The sequence below is a fragment of the Manis javanica genome, chromosome 1, assembly GCF_040802235.1.
Source record: "Manis javanica isolate MJ-LG chromosome 1, MJ_LKY, whole genome shotgun sequence".
NCBI lineage: Eukaryota > Metazoa > Chordata > Mammalia > Pholidota > Manidae > Manis > Manis javanica.
The window spans coordinates 90,963,306-90,987,030 of NC_133156.1; the positions used below are offsets into that span (position 1 = coordinate 90,963,306).

The following is a 23,725-nucleotide window of genomic DNA, read 5'->3' on the forward strand; positions in this document are numbered from 1 at the left end:
CAAAGCAATCTACAGATTCAATGCAATCCCTATCAAAATACCAACAGCATTCTTCCACGAACTGGAACAAATAGTTCTAAAATTCATATGGAATGACAGAAGACCCCAAATAGCCAAAGCAATCCTGAGAAGGAAGAATAAAGCAGGGGGATCTCACTTCCCAACTTCAAGCTCTACTACAAAGCCACAGTAATCAAAACAGTTTGGTACCTGGCACAAGAACAGAGCCACAGACCAGTGGAACAGAATAGAGACTCCAGATATTAACCCAAACATATATGGTCAACTCATATACTTTAGAGGAGCCATGGATATACAGTGGGGACATGGCAGCCTCTTTAACAGCTGGTGTTGGCAAAACTGAACAGCTTCATCTAAGAGAATGAAACGGGAGCATTGTCTAGCCCCATACACAAAAGTAAATTCAAAATGGGTCAAATTCCTGAATGTAAGTCATGAAACCATAAAACTCTTAGAAAAAATCGTAGTACCAAGAATGGACTAACAGTTAGCAAAGGGAAAGGGACTGGGGAGGATGGGTGGGAAGGGAGGCGTAACGGAGAAAAGGGGGTATTACGATTAGCAGACATAATATAAGGGAGCGGCACAGGGAAGGCTGTACAACACAGATTAGACAAGTAGTGATTCTATAGCATCTTACTACACTGATGGACAGTGACTGTAATGGGGTATGTGGTTAGGACTTGATAATGGGGGGAGTCTAGTAACCATAATGTTGCTCTTGTAATTGTAGATTAATGATACCGAAATGAAAAAAATAAAAGGTAAAGAATTTCTTCTTTCCTTTGTACTTAAAACACACACTTTTTAAAAGACACATAGGATGTACAAAAAAAACTTAGGAAATCTGTGAGCTAATATGAGTAAAAAAAAAAGGCACATAAGGAAGATTAGAAAAGAGAAAGGTGATACAATAGCACAATTCTATACCAATAAATTGGAATATATAGATGAAATGCATAGTTTCCTAGAAAATATAAATGAAGAATAAGAAAAGTTTAAATTATATCAGAACTTCAAAAAGGAGATAATCTCTGTATTATTGAAAATTTTCTAGAACAAAGAAAAAGAAAAATCGTCCATGTCAGTCTACAAGGCCAGTATCACTCTGATTTTAAAACCCAAAAAAATAGCACCTGAATGTGCACAGTACTTCGGGGTTGTAAAGTCAAATGACTTTACTGGCCACGCAAGTTACCTATTACTACATGAACTATCAGAAACATTCTCTTAAGTCAGAAAAGCAAAATAAGGTCAACCTCTCTCAATACGTTTTTTTCACATTATAATGGTAATTGTAGCCAATACAAAAAGACAAGTGACAACAGCTAGAGGTATAAGCCCTAGAACGGAAGAGACAAAAATGTCATTTTTATTAAATATAATTATAAACCCAAAAAGTCTTGGAATCAATAGAAAATCTGTTATTTAGAAAGGTTTTTCAAGTCATATAAAAATCACCATTTCTGCATTTCCTACCAATTGTAAAACATTATGAATAAAATTCTATTTATAAGAACAATAAAAATAATAAATTAACAAGAAATATGTAATACCTACATGAGAATTTTAAAAACCAGAAACTTTCCCAAAGTCCACAAAAAGGAAGATATAAATAAAAAAGTGAGTATAGTTTGCTCGTAAATAGAAGACAGTACTCCCTCAAATTAATCTTCCAACTCAGTGTGACTAAGCTATATTCTAGTAGACCTTTTTAAGGAACTTGACAAATTTCTAAAATACAACTGGAAAAGAAAATGTCCAATAAAAATCAAAACAGAAATTTAAGGAAAAAATGTCTTTCTCTGTAATTTCAAAATATTCTTTAAAGCCACAAGAATGTTTTTACTCAATAAAATCAATTATTGGCACAGGAATCACTAAAACAAAATAGACATTTTAGAAATTTAGACATTTTTGTATATCATACAGGTGGCATTTCAAATCAGTGGGGAAAGAATGGACAATTTGGTAAGTGATGTAAGCTCCATTATCTGGAAAAAAGAAATGTAGCTTCTTCCCACAGATTACTCCAAAATAAATTCCAGATACAATTACGATTAACAGGTTTCCTACCTTTGTGGAACTATAAAAGTACATATAATAGAGACACATATTTTCATACTCTTTGAGGGCAAAAGTCTTAAGCAAGATACAATACCCAGAAAGAAAATTATTGTCAGATTATTGACTTAAAATTTTTTAATTCTCTACAAAGAAAGGAAAATAGATACTATAACAGATGGAGATGGTGGGAAAGTATTACAGCATGTTTAGCAGACAAAGATTTAATAACCAGAATACATAAGGAACACAATCAGTAAAAAGAAATCCAATAGAAAAGTGGAGAAAGGCTAGCTAAGGCAGTTTACAAGAAAGGCGTGTAGCCAATAAACATAAAGTGTTCAACAGCCCTGGTAGGAAAATAAATATTAAAACTATTCACCCATTAGATTGGCAGAATTTTTTTTTTATTTTAGTATCTGACATTGACAAAGAAGGCAGAAAAAAACATAAATTCTTATGTACAATTTGTGGGACTTTAAATTGGCACCACCTTTTTTAAGGTAGTTTGCCAGTATCTATCAAAATACTAAGTATTTTGATATCTACTCTTCAACTTAGCAATTTCACTTTTAGGGTATCAAACCTAGGGAAATATTGGTACTTGTGCAGAAGAAATAGATCTATCCAAAGGTATTAAGTCAGCATTGTTTATAACAGTGAAGAGTTGGAAATGAGAATCAATAGGGGAAAGCATAAAAAAAATTAAAGGTGTAGCCCTAGTATGTACATAGGCTTTGAGTATCTGCTATGCATTAAGCAGTACACTGGATATGTCATTTCATGTAACCATTAAAACTAGCCTGAATGTAACTGCTATTTTTGTCACTTCATGGACAAGGAAACTTAACTCTCCCAATGGTTAAACTACTTGTCCATTTCTCACACCTAGAAAATTAACCAGTCTAGATCCTAGGGACCTGTGAACAACCAAGACTAAGTATTATAAGCAGATGCATTACAGTTCAGTGTATAGGAGGTCAAATCTTACCTTAAGTTAAAACTATTACACCATCTGATCCCATGCAACTAGGCTATTTAATAGCCTAATAATAGTACTTTGTTGATCTGCTAAACTGTTAATTCCAATAAATTTACATCTATCATTGCTCATATTCACCATTCTCTATTAATGTCAAGGTATCTGTGTTTAGCCCCATGTTCAACCAAGGGAAATGAAAAGAAAAAGAGGGGGGGAGGAGAGGAAAAGAAAAGCTCTAAGGAGAAAGAAGCAAACAAAAAGAGCAAAATAGTAGAAAAGGAGGCGCATAGAGAACTGTACAGGACATCTTTGAACACTAATAAAAATGGAAGTAAGGTTTCCCTAAAATAAAGAAGAAAGAATTCATCTTATTCCATTCTAAGCCAAATCTTGCTTAGAAGCTCAAACTGGCTTATGAAGTATGTTATGTACTAGTTGTATTAGTTAAATTTTGTGTTCAGTTGTGTGTTAACAGAAACCCAGCTGTGGTGGCTTAACCAAGTAGCTTTTTATTATTCTCCTAGTACAAGAGTGGTCAACAGTTAAGAGCTGCTGGAGTAGCTCCACAATGTCTTTAAGGTATAAAGTCTTTCAATTTTTCATTTCATGTGCTTATTTTATTAGCATGTGCCAGTCATCCTCATAGTCACAAGATGGCTGCTCTGTTTCCAGGCTTCTGTCTGCATTAAAAAAATATTTTTTAAAGAAAGAAGTGACCTGAAAGGAGGAGCCTTGTTTGTGTCAGAAAAGTAAAGCTTTTCCAGAAATCCCCAGCAGACCTCTGTTTATGTTTCGTTGGTCATAACTGGGTCACTTGGTCACTAGCCACAAGAGAAACTGAGAGATACAGTGTTTCAGTTGGGCATATTGTCTATGTGAACAAATATCAGGATTATGTCAGGAGAGAAGAAAAAGGAAAATAGAGACTGAGTAAGCAACCAGTACAATCTGCCACAGCAGCATCCCTGTGTGACCAATTACATTTGCCTCCAAAACCCATTTTGGATGAGCTTATATCCTTAGTTTTGCATACATAATTACATGTTAAGCATTTTACCAGCTACAGAAAATAAGAAGGGAATTCCCAAAGGCTGAATAATATCAAATATTTATACATTAGCCAAAAACAAGCAAAAATCTTAAAACACCCAGTCAAGTTGAATCATCTGTATGTCTCTAACCAGTGCTTATTGCTAGTGGGGACATTTCAGAATCACCTTTCCCCACCCCAAACTTAAATCTGCTGTTTACCCACCTACATTTTCATATATACTTTAGAAGGCACATCTTTTTTCCCTTCTTTCTCTTCTCTACCCCCTTCTCCCTGGGCATCAGTGCTGCACAGCTACCTTTAATCAAGAAAGTAAATGGTATCCGTCAGGAGTGTTGGGAAGAAGATCAGTCATTTCGGTTGTAATTAAAAAGAAAATAAGAGTAAAAGTAGTGTAATACATATAACTTAACCCAGTAGTCCCCTTTTTGAATTGTGTGTGCACCTCTATTAGTGAAATATTTTTACCATGTGCTCACTGTATGTATAAATTTATTTTTAATTATGTATGCTAACATATGTATATACTAAAATATCATATACAGACAAAAATAGAACTTAAAAAGACATGAGAAAAAATAAATGTATTTTTTTTCCTAGGTTTTTTTCCTTGATGGATTTTCTACCTCTGTAGAGTGCCATATGCTTTCCACTTTAGGGAACACTAATTTATCCAGTTATATGAAGCTGAAATTTTATATTTAATACTAAATTAGTTCATTATATTTATATAGTTCAGGTATGCATGTATATGCACTTACTCTCTCCTTGGCCATTAAACATTTCTCTCATGTGACTCTGCCTTCCACTCCAATGGGCATGGTCTCGTCCTTCAAGGGCCCTGCCTCGGTACTTCCCCCCATCCTCACCCCTCCTCTGCTGATTCCGGAAGAAGTATTCTACCCCCTTTCTGGACTGCCCCATCACCTTCTTGTGCTCCTAATCCCGTCCTCCTCACTTATCTCTGCTAAAACCTTGTTCTACCATTTATTCCAAAATTTGTTCCTCTTCATTGGCACTTTCCCCTCAGCCTTTAAGCATGCACTGGTTTCTTTAAGCATCATCCCTTTGCCGCCACACCCTCATGACAGTTTGGCTTTCTGTCAGGTCTTTCATTGCCAGTCTTCCATTCACCCTTCAACTCACTGCATTCTGCATTCTTCCTCCAGCCCGAACTGCCTCGCTAAGGTCAGCAGTTACACTTGCTTCTTTTTATTCCTCCCTGCACTGACACCCACCTTTTCTCACTGACCACTCACCCAATCTCTTCTGCAGGTTGCATCTCTTCCACTTAAATACAAGTTTTCCCCAGGTTTCCGTCTCAACCTTTTTCCAGTATATCCTCTTTTCCTATGTGAATTTACCTATTTGTAAGGCTTCAGCTCTTCCTGCACCATTCTGATTACTTCCAAACTCTTACAGACTGTCCTGACTTACTTGTGATTCTTGATTTGTATTTCCAATTATCTACTAAATACATCTCCTGGGTAATTATATGGTACTCAAAATACAGCATGATTTAAGCCAAGTAATTTTGTCTAATCCCTAAAACTTCTTGTCATCAGTAGTTGTTCACACTAATAGGTTCAAAGTCTCTTCTTCCCATCTATCACCAGATCTGTCCCTTTTCACTCTAAATACTCCCATCTTCCCCATTCCCAGGGCTGTCTAGCCTAGGGAAGCAGCCTTACACAGTGGGTACATATCAACATCATGGATATGTATTGACATAGGATAATCCTGAGGTGAAATCCCAGCATTGCCACCTGCTAGCTGCATGACCTTGGGCATGTTGTTCAATTTCTCTATCAATAAATTGGGCCAACAGAGGCTACCTCTTAGGATCACTGTTAAGGTTTACTAAAGTAAAATATGCAGTCAATGCTAAATTCACCTGCCTAGACTATTAAATTAGATTCCTGACCCATCTGCATGCCTTGGGTTTCGCCACTACTCCACCTACACGCTGCCACTAGAATTTCTGAAATACAAACAGGATCATTATTTTTCTATGTCAAAAGTCTCTGGTAGGTGAGGCTTAGAACCTCACCCCCCCTGTTTTGAGAGAAATCTTCTGCATCTGTGGATGTTTTGTTGCCCTTGTTTAGCTTGGATTAATACTTAGTCTATAGGCACAGACCTGAGATCTACATTTGCCCTCTTACAGCACTAAATTATGTTTTCTACCTTTATCTTACATCTACCTACCATTTCAGCATTTTATTAAAAAAAATAATAATAAGGGAGAAATGTGGGATTCACATATAAATCAAGTATAAAAATCAAATGAATAATCAAAAAAAAAGTCTCTTGTAGTTACGTGTTGCTTCAGAAAACATTGAAACACCTTTGTCTTAGTTATATGAATAAGATAACCATATATTTTATCATACAAATTGAAATACTTTAGAGAGTGAAAGCTGGTATTAACTTAATGGGATTATGTTAACTAGTTAACCAGTCTATTATAAACATAATTGGACCCACTCCCTCATTAGACTGTGAGCTTCAAGGACCAGTTTCACTTGTCTTTAAATCCCCAGATACTCACACAGTACATGGGATCAAGTTTGTATTCAGTAAATATTTATTGAATTAATAAGTAAATTGAATTTATTTGTTTACATTGGACAATCCACATGTGAATAATTCAAAACATTCTCATTTGGTCTAGTCCTTACCTTGTTCCATAAGAAATATAAGGCAGCTTACAAAAATACAGTGTATAATAGCATAAAATAAAAGTGGATTTTTTTTTCTTTTTTCCTTCAAATTATAATGTTTGTCCTTGGATTCAGTAAAGTATTTCTTAACCTAATGTTTGGTATTTCATATCCACAATCCTCTTCTCCCCCTTCCCAGTGGCCAGTAGATCCAGTTCTAACACAAAACTAGAAGTTCTTCCATGGGACTTTCAGGAAAGCTTTTGTTTTCCTAATTTAAAAAAAGAAACAGATTTGGTTGACTCAATTATTCACTGTTCTTCCACCATAACTCTTCCTTCTTCAGTGGAATGTAAAAATGGTAGCTGGCGATGCAGCAGCTGAAAGCCAACACCCTAGAGATGGTAGAGTTTAAAGCTTAGAGAAACCTGGGTCCCTAACAGCATCTTTACACCATTGAAACAGCCTTTGGTAATTCCAGGACTTGTATGCTAAACAGTTAACATATTTCTCAAGAATTGTTAGCTGGATGTTCTGCTTATTTGCAGCCCAACACTTTTGTTGGGTGGCTGAGTTTGTTCTTGATTCTTGTCCCCACCGCAACAAAGAACTGAAGGGCAGACACACAGTAGTGAAGCACAATGAAAGTGCTATTTGAATACTCCTCTATACTGAACTCCTCCAAAGGAGGAGTGGGCTACAGTCAAGTTAGACAAAGGCAGGTTTACTTGAATAAAGCAGAGGGGAAGGAAAAACAGAGGGAGGAAAGGGAAGCTCATTGAACTGCTGCTCAGCAAAGGGCAGGTCCCCTGCCAACTCCTAAAGCCAGGGTCACCTGGCATCCAGTGTCCTCTTGAATCTGCATGGCATGGGAACTAAGCCCCTACCACCCCAGGATTTGGGGATGCCACAGAGCACTGGATGGAGTGAGATTATGTTCTGAGAACTTCTCAAAGTAAAGAAAAGAGATTTTCAGGCAGGCGACTAAGGATCACGATTGTACAGCTGCAGTTCCATCCAGGTCCCAGGCAACAGGAACTTGCAAGCCCAAATCAGAGTTCTCAAAGCCCCTCCCTACTTGTCTGGAGTAGGACAAAGAGAGTGGCACACTCAAAGAAAGGGAAGTGCAGGCAACCTCAGAGAGGAGAAGGTGCACCCAAAAGCTGGGATGCTGTCTTTTAAGGCTTTCAAGAATGGGGCAAAGGTAAAGGGTTGGGAGTTGTAGGGTTGTCAGGCAGTCTCATGATTTCTATCTCTGGTGAGGGACAATATGTCATTGTCTGTAGTCAGTCCACTAGGTAATTCTGTAGGACAAACTTTTTGTTCTTCCCTAAGGTAGTGGCTACTTCCAAGTACTGGAAACATCAGTTAAGACTGCTTGCCTTTCCTTACGATAAGTCATTGGCTGATTACCAAAGAATATGTCAGGAACCTAACTTCCCAGCTCTCTTCTCCTAGCCTCAAGATGAGTCCTTCTTGTTCCCACTATGCTATTCACATCTCAACATTTTTAGGAAAGTTAATCATGATGCTTGTCTCATGTCTGTGCCCTATCTCACCAGCATTAGCTAGAGCAAGTCTCAAGGTCAGCCCAGATTCAGTGCATGTGGAAGGAACACATTGCAAAGGGCATGAGTCCTTTCTGGCTCTGTGGCTTAACTCTGATTAACTCCCTGAGTTCTTGGTGGGCCCTTCCCTCGTTTCATCCTGCTCATATCATCTTTCTGCCTAACACTTTTACTTTCTTAACTGATATGCCTGCTGATAAACCTAACTTCAAACGCATTTGTAAGCAGTTTTTAGTAATTTTTTTTTAGAGAGAGTAGTGTGATAAGATTTAAAGGAAATAGATGTACTCACTGTTGTTTTCCTAGTATAAATACAAAGTTGCCTTTTCTGAGTTCTTCATATCCTGTCATTTGAAATAATAGCTTTCACCATGTTGATCATTCATGCCATTGAGCAACACTGCTAAAAAATAAAGGTTTTGTTTTAAGAAAACAAGTTTGCAGGTGATGTATTCTTTTATTAGCACATATATGAGCACAGTGTGGTCACTGCTCTATTCTTCATTAAAAACTACTCTGTATTTAAAAAGATCTTTATTTAAGACTAAAACGCTCCATCTTCTATCTATACTTTTCAGCATGCAAAGTAAAGGTAAAATATTACTTCTCTAAAAGCTATATGAAATGTTCCTGTGGTAGTGGATATTGCTTACCTGTTTTTAAAAGTTCTATGTCAATTGGTGTATTTATTATAACTGCATGTTTTTGTTAAAAGAGAATGTTTTCCGATTGAGATGACAGATGCATTTCTCTGCAAATAGTTGAGAAAGTTTTCAAGCCTTGTTAGCTGTGATAGTTGAGCCAAAAAGATCTTACACTTTACATGCTGATGGCATATGCTTTTAATTGCTATTTCATAATACTATTTAACTGCATAGTATTAAGAAGAATGTTTATTTTTTTAAGCATTTAGTCAGCTTTCATGTATTTTTTCCATAGTACCAAGGATGATTGCTTCAATGTTAATATTCAGCCACCTGTTGGAGAACTGCTTTTACCTGTGGCTATGTCAGAGAAGGATTTTAAGAAGGAGCAAGGTGAGAAATCACTACAATTTACAGAAAATTGACATCCGAACAGTATTTGCTCATTCTTCTGTCTGGTCTCTAAAATAAATTACCGTATATACATAGCCATTAGCAGATATCAGTGTACAGTCTTCCAGTTTTTGCTAAAAAATAACCTTTAAAGTATGTTTGGTTGCATTTCTGGAATTCTTGAAAATTGATTAATATGTCTTTAAACTAATAAACTGATTCCTAATTAACTTTTCAGTTTTGAAGTTGTGGTTTGTCAACCTAATGTACTTATGTGTTTTGTATTAGTGAAAATGTCAGGAATTTGGGGCTTACCAAACTCCTCCCAATATAAATGTTACATTTCTGTATTTTCTTTCACTATAGAACTGTTTTTCATGTCCTCCTAATATATTTTTCCTTGCACAAGTTAGAGTGCCTTACCCTTCAAAATAAAGTCCTAATTACAGCATTAAAACACCTCCATTTTCTTTTGACCTAATTCTATATTAAAGAAATGCTGTTGTCAGACTACATCAGAGCGGAAATATATTTTTAAATGTACCTAAAAAGAAAATATTTTCAGCAGAATAAAAGTATTAATATGTTGTGCTTGCCCCAGAATCAAGCATACCTTCTAATAAAAAAAAATTTCTTTTCTTATATGAATAAAGGGAAATTATTCCATCTGACTTTATGTATTAGGTAAGGATAACATTTATAAAACTAGCACATATTTAGGCAGAGAAAGACAAATGCCAAATGATTCCACTCATTTGTAGAGTATAAAAGCAAAGCAAAACTGAAAGAACACAATAGTAGTGGACTCACAGACACTGAGAAGGGACTAGTGGTCACCAAAGGGAGGGGCTGTGGAGGCTGGGGGGAGGGAGAAGGAGATAAAGGGACACAGTAATTAGTAATCACAATCTAGGCCACAGGGAAGGCAGTACAGCACAGAGAAGACAAGTACGAGTATAACACCTTTCTACACTGATTAACAGTGACCGCAATAGAGGGTGCGAGGACTTGACAATATGGGTGAATGTAAAAACCACTGTGTTGTTTATATGAAACCATCATAAGATTGTGTATCAATGACACTTTAACAAAGTAATTTTAAAAACTAGCACATACTTAAATGGTATAGTCAGCAATTTTTAAAAGTTTATATGAATCTAGGCTCCTTTTTTCTCTGGAGTGATTTTATCAAAAAGTCATTTCAAAGTCATTAAGTCATACTTGTCAAGCTTCCAGAAAGTACTAGGCAAACACAAATATCTACATCTAAGGAAAAGGGCAAGCTTCCTGACACTCCATTATTGCAGTGCCAAAGGCTTTTTTTTTTTACCGTAAGCCTCTGCAATACACAATGTCAGAAAGACCTGTTGTAGAAGAATCTGACAAAGAAAATCTCATACAAGGCTGTAAATTAATAGTAAATTAATAATAATATTTTATTCTTCCTTATTTTTAAGTGATAAAAAAGAATGACTAAATCCATCTTTGTGTTTGCTTTTCTTGGAAGTTGATTATTGCTGTAGAAGAAAATCATCTCTGTGATTTTATTTTTGTATTGACAAATTGAATTGATTCTTGCATTTGCTATTCTTACCCTTTGCTGGCTAAAGCCTGTCTCTCTGCTTTATACCTGCTCAGCAAACCAAGGTGAGTGACACATAAGTGACTGACTGACTAAGGTTTGGGTACACTTATTAAGAGGATATTCCTTCTTTGAAAGATGCAGCAAAGCAGCAGATTATCATATACCCTTTCTGTCCCTAAGCTTTGATTTAAAATACTTGATGTTTTGATTAAGTTTTTGGGGCTCTGTTATGACTGAGGGATTTTTCCCTGGCTAGCCATACAGAACCATAAGTGCATGAGAGAGGTGTACTTGGAGAACAGCTGTGGTCCTCTGTGCAGTTGTTGCCAAAATTCCTTTTTCTTCTGCCATTTTACTTCTATGGTTGTTGATTATTTGTCTGAATAAATCTGGCAGCTGTTTGCTATGTTTAATAGAGCAGAAAGGCTACTCTGAATAAAGCTATTTGAAAATTTGTTTGTATGAAGTATTTGTAAATCCTTGCAAGTCTCTTGGCATTTCTGTATCATTCTTTCTGTCTTCCTGAATTCATTTTTTGATATGGGACTTGATGCTGGCAAATTTACCACAGGTTTAAAGAGTCTTTTCAATAGCATCTTTTTAGTTACAGATTTCAGCTGGTTTAGTAATAGAGGTCTCAATCCTCAACTTTACACATGTGTTTGTTTGTTATACTATTCTAGGAAGAGCTTAGCTTATTTCACAAATGATACCTAGAAATGCCTCACTAACTGAAAATCCTAAATCAAAGTGAAAATCAGTTTCCTCAGATTTTATCAATGCAGACTTCTGAAAGGTAAAATACCATAAATCTGTGTCATTACATGCTAGCTTTAAACTGTTCTACTTTAAATAAAATGAATTTATATACTTAATATCTCATTTCACAGAGTATAAATTTGGGACTAAAATGATTAAATGTATTGTGATTTAACTGAAAAAATTATAAATAAAAAACAGGAATGTGGTTCTGTTTTTATACTAAAGATGTACATAATTTAAGTGTACACAATATTAATACCTCTAACAGATCATACATATTAGATTGTTTTTTGAAAAAGAAGTTTTATTTCTAATAAGCAGCCTGATCTATATCACTTTTACTCAGTCGTTGCATTTAGAGTTCCATAGCTAAACATGCATGTTTACAAAGTGCTAAATGAAAGATTGGTTTATCCTATATATTAAAATTAATCTGTAGCATTCATTTTATGAGCCTTAACCAGAAGCATGATTTTTTAATTGCTGTGAGTTTTGAACCTTGCAGTTAGTTAATGATCTAGTTCTGGGATGATTTCAGTACTGTAAATAACATGCAATCTCTCTTTTACTTAAAAAAATACGATTTGGTTTCTTGAGGCAATTTAAATTGGAGACCTATACCAATTGCTTATTCCAAATTGCTTCCTCTTAGTCATTTTCTTCTTCTCAATTAAATTGGAAATTTAAAACATAGGAAAAAATTTTTAATTATATTCTCTTATATTATTTTACATTTTAGCAGTTAATTACAGCTGATTAACCTAAGTTAAATGCTGTCCACTGCCTCACCAAAATTTATATAAATTCCAGTGAAGCAACAAATTCTGTAGTCTGACAATTTTTAAATATTTTCCCAGTAACTTTCCCTTTATTATATACGAGCTGGCTACATATTGTTTAAAATCTGTTTTTATAGGAGAAACTTTTAATGAAACCTTGGCATGTTTTTCTTTCTCGTTAATTTGAGAATACCTGATATATTTTCATTTAGAAAAATCTCCAGTTTAAGAAACCTAGAATGTTTACTTAATTTTATTATGATGTATGCATCCATCTTATGGGTTCCTAGCTAGCAAGATGCTAATTCTTTAAATGGTCAGACATTTACTATTTTCTGGCCCTTAACTACCACAAGCAATCATATTTGATGCCCCTTAATTAGCGCACCTTTTTTTCCTTCCAGGTTCTTTTTCCACCTCAGCAATCGAGACAATACATTTGCTTACCATGCTGCTCTCCTAAGTGTTCTTTTGCATGTAAATTAATCTTGATTCAGTTTACACTGTCATGCTGAGTGGTACAAATTGCCTATAACAATAAAACAGCATGAGTTAAAAATAAAGGGGGGTGGGAAGGCAGATTGAATGTGTGCCTCACTTGATAGGATGTTACTTTGCTTTATGCCAATACATTAGCTGACGATAATGAATCTTCTGTTCTGAAAAGCATGGTTTAGTTGATTTTTTAAATTTTACTTCAATGGAGCAGTACCTTGTCTTTTATAGACCAACTTAGACAAACCATTAATGACAAGAGTGTTAAGGTTAAATATGAAGCAATGCATTCACTTCTCTGAGTGCTATCCATCTTTCCATTTACAGGAGCTTGACAAAAGTACTGGCTTTGTACAACATTTCCTTTAATTACATGCTGCGGGGAAACAGGCTTTTAACATAAACATAGTTGCATTCATTTATTCAGCAGTTGCTCTTCAATAGAGCCTAATGGAGAAGGTTTAAATCCTAAATTAGTACGCACATCTCTCAGCAGTGTTATGTCAGCAGCCACTGTGCTTTACTTAAAAGCAATGTTTGACTGCTTGTGTAGTTTTTAAAGCTTTTGCCTAATACTGAAGTTAAACAGTCTAAGAACATAGTGTCCCCGAGTTTGAAAATGGTTAGTAAAAACTACTCTTTGTTAAAGGCTAGGGAAATGTTTTTAGTGTTAGACTTTAGTGTCTTCATACTGCTAATCATAGAGGGGTTTTTTTGGGGGGGGGTTGCATTTGCAACAAATAAATATATATCCCCAAAGGTGCGGGACCTTTTGAAAACATACAATCAAATTTCAACATTTTTATGAATTGTGTAAGCCATTGTGCATATATCAAATGTCTCAAAAGATTACCATTTTTAGTAGATACCATTAGGTGTCAATGACTTGTATCACAGATCTAAATAGATGGCATTTATTAAAATTATTTTGTATTTTTTAAACTTGGAGACTAAATTTCAATATTTGGTCCAAGTGTTTTGTATGTTACTGAATTTATTCACTAAACATTTTTCATGAGATTCTGATATTAATGGCATGTTTTGTGTTAATTCTGTATGGTTTTTGTTCATGATGTTGTTTAACTTCGTTTCTTCAATATTACTTGAAATGTCTCTGGGATTTAAGGTTTTCTATTCTCGTTTTTTCCTTTGTTTTCAGGTGTTTAGCTTAAGAAACTTTAATTGGTGTTTTGTCATTAACTATATGTTTTTCACAACTACTATCACTATAGCTTAGATACTTGCACATTTTTTAGAACCACATAACCGTTTTCAGTGACTTCCAGTCATTGTTAAGATAATGTTGATCCGTCATACTGAGGCCCTTCAGCAGGTAGTGCTGCCAGTTACTCCAGAACCACTTTGATTTGTCCTCAGGCAGCATTTGGCAAGAGAGGTCTGTGAATCAAAGGAGACGAAAAAAATTCTTTATGGAGCCCAAACTAATTGAGTAGTACTAAGGGGACTGAGATCGAAGTTTCATCTTTGTGATTCTGTTTTTAACCTGGAGTATTTAAAATCAGATTTATTAAGAGTGATACTGGACCACGTTTTTACACATTTTCTTACACAATGAATATTTAAAAAAATTTTTGAAACAGTGGCAGTTCATTTTATGGTAATTGTAAATTATATTCAGGAGTTGTTTTTCTTCAAATATATTTTTTAATTTTGGCTATGAGCTTAAAATTATTTTAATATAATTTTCATAAAGAAGTTAGTAAAAGGGAACCTTCTTTTGCTCTTACAGGAATGCTAACTGGGATGAATGAAACTTCTGCTGCAATCATTGCTGCACCACAGAATTTCACTCCCTCCGTGATCCTTCAGAAGGTTGTCAGTGTTGCCAATGTAGGTGTAGTTCCTTCTGGCCAAGATAATATACACAGGTAGGTTCACCACATGTGACATGGAGATAACTTGTATACATGTATAATACATATGTGAAAATATGTAATTTTCAATTCATAGTTTTCCTTGAAAAAAACGACCCGTAAACATACATACATATATATATATATATATACACACACACACACACCCCTTTTTTTCTTATGATGTATTTGATTGATTTGGATTAAGGCCCTCTTCTCTGTTTTATACAAGGATTTAAACAATCCTTACTATATTGGTCTGGACTATCGTGAAAGATACAGATAGTGTATCTGCATTTTATAGCTTGGTGATTTCTTAAAGATACCTTTTGTGAGATATGGTTGAGAATTTATCTTATTTCACTGGATTCAGTGGATTTCCAGGAAGAACATGTTTTATGAAGAAGTGGAGTTGGACTTTTTCACTTTAAAGTGGGGGGGAAGTTTGGGTACTATTTACAGATTTCCTTTTGACAGCAGTCCCCTAAGGCTGCTTCCAGTTAACAATGCTGCTAGAAAACCAACATAGGGTCAAATGTAGCTTCTATCTCTTAGGCTAGGAATACCTTCACCCAACCATCTAAAGCGTGAGATCCAAGTCATTCGTCCTTAAAAGTAATAATAAATGTGATTAATATGCTTGCCCTCTTTGTGTTCTTATGAATGCCAGTGGCTTGAAATGAAAGTAAAGATAAAAAAATTACCCTGAAACAACCATGCAGTTGTTACTGAGTCCTTGGGGAGCTTATGGGAATTTCATTGCAACCATCTTTAATTCCACTCACTGCCAGTGGCATACTTCTGCCATTTATTTATTAAAATAAATTTTAAATCAAGGGAATGCCTTCAAACCTTAAAAAATTGTTTTAATTAATACAGAAACAAGAGAGGCCCTATATAAAGGCTGCTATGGGTGATCTGGGTTTTAGACTCTCAGCTCTGCCATTTTTAGGCCTAGTAGTCTTGGGCAAGTTATAACTTCTCTTTATGGGCTTTAAGTTCTTCAACAGTTTGGAAAGGAGTGGCAGGAAAAAAGAAAAGGGATTGAAATGAAATTCTGTCTTCCCTGTGGAAGAACATTGAACTTGACATTAGAAGAGCTGAGTTCCAATCTTGATCTGCCATTATCCAGAGTTGCCTCACTTCATCTTCTAATCATGACAGAATGAAAACTTCGTATACTAGTCAAAAAACAAATTGACCTTGTACTTTTGTTCTATTTAGAGAAAGGTCATTAAGTATAAATTGCTGAAGAGGTCTGGTACTTCCATTTCTTAATTTATGACTAGCCTATCTATTTCACATAAGTGATAAAAAAAATAAAATGGATATAAGGTCACCATAATGAGACCATCATGCAAATACAACTTACCAGTTAATGTTGTTCAGTAAGTTTTCCTGTTTTATTTTCTGCCTTTAAATACTTTTTGCTTTCCTGGGTGTTTTTCTCTAGCAGAAGTTGTTCTCTTTTATTTATGAATCCTTTGAATTCATGAAATTGCTAAAATGCCAAAAGATGTACATCAACTATAACTTTTGGCCTTTGTGTATGAATTTTTGCCTGATATATCTGATAATCCAGCAATACTTAAATCCTATTTTAACATGTTCTTTTGTAATGTACAAAAAGACATAGGGTAATCCTTGCTTATGTTAGAATTTATAATTTAGTTTTTGTTTTGTAAATGGTTTTGCAACTTTTCTTAAATCAATGGCAGCTTTCCAGATTTTTGTTTCTTAGAAGGAAATAGCCAAATTACCTTCTCAAAGCCGAGCAATCTGAAAGCTATCTTCCTGTTTGGAAATAGACTAAGAAAGACATTTAACACAGTAGTGTAATTCTTTTCAAAGCATAGTTTGCCTGAAATTTGTCTTGGTGGTTTGGAACATAATGTCTGTTCATATAATTAAATCAATTCTCAATTATCCATACAAATACAGAGAAGACACACAACTAAGAACCATTTGTATTTGGCTATGGAATACAGAGATTGCACTCAAACTTAATGTTCCTGGTCCTCATACACATCCCCAACATCCTGATGCTTTTCTAATCCAGCCCTAGTGTTTGACTCTATAACTTGGGGGAGGAGCCCAAGTTAGTACAGAGTCAAAGTGAGTAAAATGCCTATAGTATATGTAGTTAAAAGAGTGGGCTATGTTGTCTTAACTTGCCTCACGAGTCTCATCATACCTAATTGAAAATGTTTACATTTGCTTTCTTATTTAAGTATGGCTATAATAATGTTCTAAATTTTCTAAAGCTTCTAGGTAATAAAAACCTAAAGTTATTTGTGTATTTTTCATACAGCAATTGATAAAAACCATTATCCTGCATATGTAACATTTTTTGCCATTCTTTTATACTTGGTAACAATTAAAACAAAGTAAACAATTGTTAGTAAAATCTGTACCAGTGCCTTTCTTAATTTCATTTAAACGAAATAGCAATTACTGTTTACGTTATAACAACAGAAATTAGCAGTTTACCACTTTATTGAATGGCATTAATGTTTTTAACTGTAGTGTTCAGTATTATATTACCCTGTGCGATTAATGAGTTTATACCTAAGCTTATATATTATTTAATTGTTAATAATAAATTGAAATCCCTATGAGATTTTCGAATGACTCCTTTATTTTTCTGTGATGGTTGCCTTTTTTTTTTTTAAGTTTATGAAGAATAGGACCACAGACATTCTTGTACTTATTACTGGCAATTGGTTTAAGATTACTTTAAAAAACAAGTATGAAAAGCATTTGACTTTTAATTTTATAAGATATTAAAAACTTCAATACAATAAGCTATTCTTAGTTGGCCTATCTATGTTCTATTTAATTTTTCAGGAACTTTTATTTCTGAGAGAATTTATTTTCATAAAGAATATTGTAATATTCTTACCATCAATAATGAAAGTTCTTATTGTCTAGTTTTGGAATAGTTTATTCCTACAGCTCTTCAAAATTTGAATTTTTTTACATTAAATACCAAGTTAAAAAGTAGTTAAGAATTAGTATTCTTACAAGAATTAGGCAAGAAAAAGTGAGTCTTCATTAATGTGTAAAAGTGTGTAATAATATAAAGTAGAAATTTTAATTGACCACATAATAGAAAATGGTTCCTAACATGTCAACAGAAAATTGCCTCCATTAAGAAAAAAGTCAGTTAAAGGAGCATGTGTTTTATGGAATATACTTCAAAACCCAGGAACATTTTCTATATAGTTAACCACTCTTAAAGATCAATTGAGCAAGCATGTCAATTGTTAGATGATATGACATTTAGTTTTGGTTTTCCAAGTGAGCAATAGTATCAGAAAGGCAACCAGTATACTCTCGAAAGACTTCACTTTATTTTCATTTTTGTGGCACTTGCTAATTGGAAAAGCGGATTTTTGAGAACAGAACCATCTTATTGAGACCTACAGTTATGGTCACTGTGCCAGTCTGCTATTTTCCAAATTAGTTACCACACAAATTAGTAATACAGAAATGAAAACCAAAAAAAAAAACATCAAAAAGCACTGATTAAACATGCAGCCGAATATCTCCATGTCGTATGTTAGCTATTTCATGTTAAAATATGAGATACATGCATTATCAAAGTCTTATGTAAAAGTCTTGAAGCATATTAAGACAACAGTAATGAAGTAATGTATAAATAAGGTATATACAAAGGGCAAATGAACAGAACCAAACCAGTATGTGAATGGATTACAAAAGGAAAAGGTCAAGATTTAATGTGTTTTAGGGGAGAAGGTTAGAGACTAGTGGTGGAAATCCTGGGGTCATCCGGGGCAAAGTAAAATTTCTTGTGCTTCTCTAAGAAAGAAATCAAGCAAGAGTTTAGGAAGGAGGTCTGTATTCAACAACATAGAAATTAAGGTGCATTTGTTTTTATTACATTGCTTGTCTTCTGATAAAGGTACTACTCTACAGTGACCAAAAAGTAGAAAGCTTAAGCCCTATAGCACCAAAATCTCTAAGGTTTTTTTGTACAAAAGAATCAGATGGAAGTTTGTGTAAAACTCATATTCCTGGGACCCACACCCAAAAACTCAGATTCATTACATCTGGGACAGGCCCAGGAATCTGCATTTTAGCTGGTACTCCAAGTTGTTATAAGGCAAATGTTCCAAAGTCCACAGTTTAAGGCTACCCTGAATTACCAAGAGTAAATGATAGCCACATGACACATTTTTAAATGTTTTTCCTTTGTTTATATATTTCCTTTTTAACACATCAGTCATTAAGAATATCAATAAACAGGATGTTTGATTTCCTTTTTTTTTTATATCTAGCCCAATGAGCTCCAGCAAGAGGGTGTATTGTTGATTATATTAATATGTAACAGTGGTGTTTATGAAACAATCCCACAGACCTTAAGTAAAAGTTTTTCTTTCGAGCAGCCTCAGCCATTCACATTTAACCCAGTTTCAGGAATTCTGACATTCATATACAGTAGTGTTGTTAAAAAGAGTTGTCATACTACCTACTCATTTTGCCCTTTTATGAATAACAAATTGACCCTATTAGGGGAAATGTGATATTTGGGAGAAAACAGCCTTGTCTCTGCCATGATTCTATTTTAGTTCTTAGCTTATTTGATAAGACCCTAGAACAGCTTTCATTATTAACTTGTATTCAATACCTAAATTCCTTTCTCTCCCCTGTATCTTAATCTGTGGTTTGGATTTTGTTTACTCTATCACTTTTTAAATTTGCAAGTTTGGAACATACACAACTTGTGAATAATTATAATCTTCATAAAATAAATGTTGTTCTTTTGTTACTTAGGTCCCAACTATTAGGAAAGTCTGGTGCTATGAATGGAACAATGTATCCATGGCAACCTGGCAGTCAGCTGTTTAATTTATCAACACATTTAAAAGACAGTTTATTTGTTTCAGATTTAAAATAAATTTTTTTTTATTAAAGTGCATGTGAAGAGCAGCTTCTTTGATTTCTAGGCCTTCAACTCATCCAGTGAATCACTGTTATATACATGTCTAATGGTTATTAATAGGGGAAGTACTATTGTTTCCATCCTAAAATATCTATATTGTCTAATTTCTGTATTTTTGGAAGACCTTTTGACAGATTTTATTAGTACTGGGGTTACAGACATGAATGGCATAGTCACTTTTTGGCAGGATCTTTCATATTTCTCTTTGTTCTTAGGTTCGTCAACCCTTGGGCTACTGTTTTTGTTAGTAGTTTTACTTTTCTTCCCCTAGTAACTAAGGAATATTTAAATACTGGGCAATTTTGAAGGAACGTAATAGAAAACAATAGCATTTGGTGTCTTGGTGCCCTAATTTTATAAGCCCTGATAGTGTAGTCACCGTGCTTCATTCATCTCATGCTTCATCTGTCTTAAAACAAATATTGTGTATACAGTTGTTACAATATAAAGATAGCAGGCTTCGGTCTTTTCAACAGTATGACAAATCTGTTATCTCAAACAGGACTAAAGATTCTTGCTCAGGTCAGTGGTTGCCCACTAGAGGACAGCACTGCTTTTTTATCTGATGGCTTTGATCTCTGCAGGCTCTATGAGCAGCATTTCATTGAGAAACAAGTGTGGACCTCAGTTAATTTTTACATGGAAATCACATTGGGATATTCCAGAAAAACCACACTGGACAGCTGATTTTTGCTTTAAAAGATTCTTTAAGTTGTATTTAATTCCACACCTGGGTCGTAGTAGTCTGCAGTTCAAGAGCAGTTGCACTAATAGGAATATGTAACTGTTTTCGTGTAAAGATGAAAGCAATGTATTCTTGATAACTTTAATTCTGGGTTGACAATTTTATAAAGAATCAAAGAGCATGGGGTAAGAATTTACTTGCTTTACTGTTTGGTTTTTTTGTTGTTAAGCCGCATCCCACCCACCCCCACCAAACAAACAAATCAAAAATAATCTAGAATAAGTGGAATGTTGCATGTCTCCTTTGAGAAAGGGCACTTGGACTTTTTTAGTTTTCCTATATAAAGCAAGAGGACACATCGTTGACATGGTAGTATGGGGAATATTTTTTGTACTATCTCTAAAGATTAGAACAGAATCTGTACTAAATTAAGTTGAGAGCTTATTGTTTGTTTTAACTCTTCTCACCAGAATGTTAAAAGAAAAGACTACAATATTGCTGGCTGGTTTGTATTTTTTCTTAAATACATTGTTTGGGATAAAGTCTCACAGTTTGGATCGCCTGTAGATTTTTTTACTCAACATTAATTCAATAATGTAATGGGCTTAACTTTAGAATACAATTTTATAGTCAACAAAATGGAATTTTTTACAACTTACAAATTCTTTGCCTGTTTAAAATGTTCCATATTAACTCAAAGTAATAAAGATTTATCATTTTAAATCCTTTGGAAAATAATGCTCCAAATCACCATGCTTTGGTATTTGATGTTAGGAGGCTTATTCAAACCAGTATTTCTTACAAATAATCATTGTGTGACTTCATTACACATTCGTCAACTTTGGACTAATTATTTTTATACAGCTAGGGCAGGGCACTGCCTCTTGTGATCGTCTTTCTTACTAATAGGATTTTGTCTGCTTCAGCAGGCAGTAATTGAAGGCTTCATGTACAGAGTAGGAAAAAAGAAGTTTTAGCCTGAGTGGGCCATTGTCACAGCCTCTGGTAACCAGTAGAACAGAAAACATGAGAAAATTGAACTCAGAATAGAAAAATCAGAAACCAGGAAGACTATCCAAGAGAAGAAAAAGCATGTCTTAGAGCTGTTGGATGAAGGGTAGCAAATATGATTCTGCTTAAAAAAATGTATGCTTGTGAATACCCTGGAGATTGATGCCTCTCAAATAAATATTTTTTAATTCATGTTGTTCTATTAGCATATCAGTTGATAACACAATTGAGTTGTAGAATTTTCTTTTTAACAAAGAGCGTTTATGGTCCATAGCCAATTTCTCACAAATCTAAAAAAAGGTATTGTTAAGTGCATGAGGAGTAAGACCATATAGTGTAGATAATATATTTATTCAAATTTGTTATTATTTGACCTGTTTTCATAATTCTATCACTAGTTAAGACCAAATTAACTTTTACAGAAGAGTGGCACATACTTTCATTTAGGTATGGCAATCCACATATTTTATCTTTTTCTTTAATCTTAAGAATTTTTAAAGGCTTCAAAGATTAAATGTCAGTTGCTAGAGATAATAGACAAGAAGATGTTTAATAAGATGAAACACAGACATATCCGAACAGTTTTATCTTCTCAGTTGGTGATTACAAACAGCAAGTGCTTGGTGGTAGAATGAAAATGAAAAATTATGAAAAATACCTAGATGGTGTCCTTTTAATAACCTGGAGCCCATCGTACATGGGCAATACATCTTTAACTGTCATCCTCATATTTGTTCTCATTTGTTGTGTTACTGGTGTTTGAGGTTGGTTGGTCTCCCAGTAGTCCCTCCAATGTTATAGTTCCATTCAAGAAGGTTTTTGTATTTTTCATTGCTGGTGTCTCTTTTGAGGGAATAGGGGGTGGGGAGTGTTTAAATTTTTTTAGTATCTTTAAAGGCAGAAATTAAAAATATGTGACGACAAAGCATCAAGTCAAGATGCTTTGAATTACAGAACACTACAAAGTCAAGTACATAATTTTTGAAGGGAAAAATATTCCTTAAAATTTTTGGAACAATAATAAATTACAACATTAATTAGATAAATAAAAACATTACTTTATTGACTGATAAAAAACAAATATTAAGAGTGCATTTTGCACACATTAAGAGAATGTGTATGATCTCTAATTAGAATGTTTGGCATTCATTCACTAGCTGTGTGTCTCTGAGCAAGTTTCTTAAATTCTGTGGGCCTTAGTTCCCTCACCTATAAAGTTATCTGCATCATAGAATCAAAAGAAATAATGCAAGTGAGGTACTTGGGACCCACTTCACAAAGCTCTTAATAAATGGTAGATGCTCTTACAGTGATCAAAAATGTCACATGCCTTCTGAAAAAAAATTGTCACAGCCTGATCTTCATTTGCAGCCAAGTACACAGGTTCTGATGTCAGCCATTAAATTTAGTATGTCAGTATTCAACCCATGCTGTCTTTGTAATCAATGTTTCTTATATCCAAAAGCTAACTAATTGTTATTTATTAGCTAGTACTCTTTGCATAACTATCTTTTCAATGTAAGTTAAAGCATAGCCTGTTAGGGAGTTAAATAATTAATACGTTTGGGGGGAGACTTTTGCTTTTCATGGACCAAAACAAACCAATTGCAATCATGCTGTGTTCCAATTAAACACATCCTTTTTGAACTGTGAAATGAGAATGTCAGAACATCTGATCTTCTAGTCTTCTGCTTTAAAACACTACTTCCACCATTTGGGCCAACTAGAACAGAGAAACCTAGTTAAAAGGAAGTAGGTTTTACATCAGCTAACAAATTTTATTGCTAGGATGCATTGCTTAGCCTGTTTCCACTGCAGTGTAAGCAAATGCCTCTTTTCTTTCATGCCCCTGTTCTTCACAGTATTGAGAATTTTGTGGTAGTAGGATTTCAAAAGCATGTACAGACACTAATTTTAATCTCTGTAAATGTACTGACATCAAAATTGACATTTGTCTTTGCTGAGTTTGTGTATTACTGTTAACATAGACTCTAAATTTTTAATAGAAAAGAAATAAAATGTACCTTGGGGCTATGCAACTCTGAAATTCAAGTGCTTTTGTGTTTCTATTCAGACATAATCTCCTTCTCTACAGTCCCAAGGCACAAGTGTTAAGTAAATAAAGGAACTAATAAGACTATTGCTTACATAATGATAACCCTGTCAGAAATTGAGACCTCTG

At 34.4% G+C, this 23,725-nt stretch overlaps 1 protein-coding gene across 5 annotated transcripts in view; it reads left to right on the forward strand.

Moving 5' to 3' along the window:
- Window positions 1-23,725, forward strand: part of AP3B1 (adaptor related protein complex 3 subunit beta 1) — a 273,969-nt gene that overhangs the window by 247,389 nt on the left and 2,855 nt on the right. For 4 of the 5 annotated variants that reach the window (XM_073234795.1, XM_073234799.1, XM_073234815.1 and 1 more), the window contains 2 exons: window positions 9,289-9,386; window positions 14,758-14,896. In XM_073234795.1, coding sequence (XP_073090896.1) covers window positions 9,289-9,386; window positions 14,758-14,896 — 237 coding nt within the window. Of the gene's footprint in view, window positions 1-3,591; window positions 3,629-9,288; window positions 9,387-14,757; window positions 14,897-23,725 lie in introns of those variants that run through there. The other variant, XM_073234824.1, reaches the window with a different exon arrangement.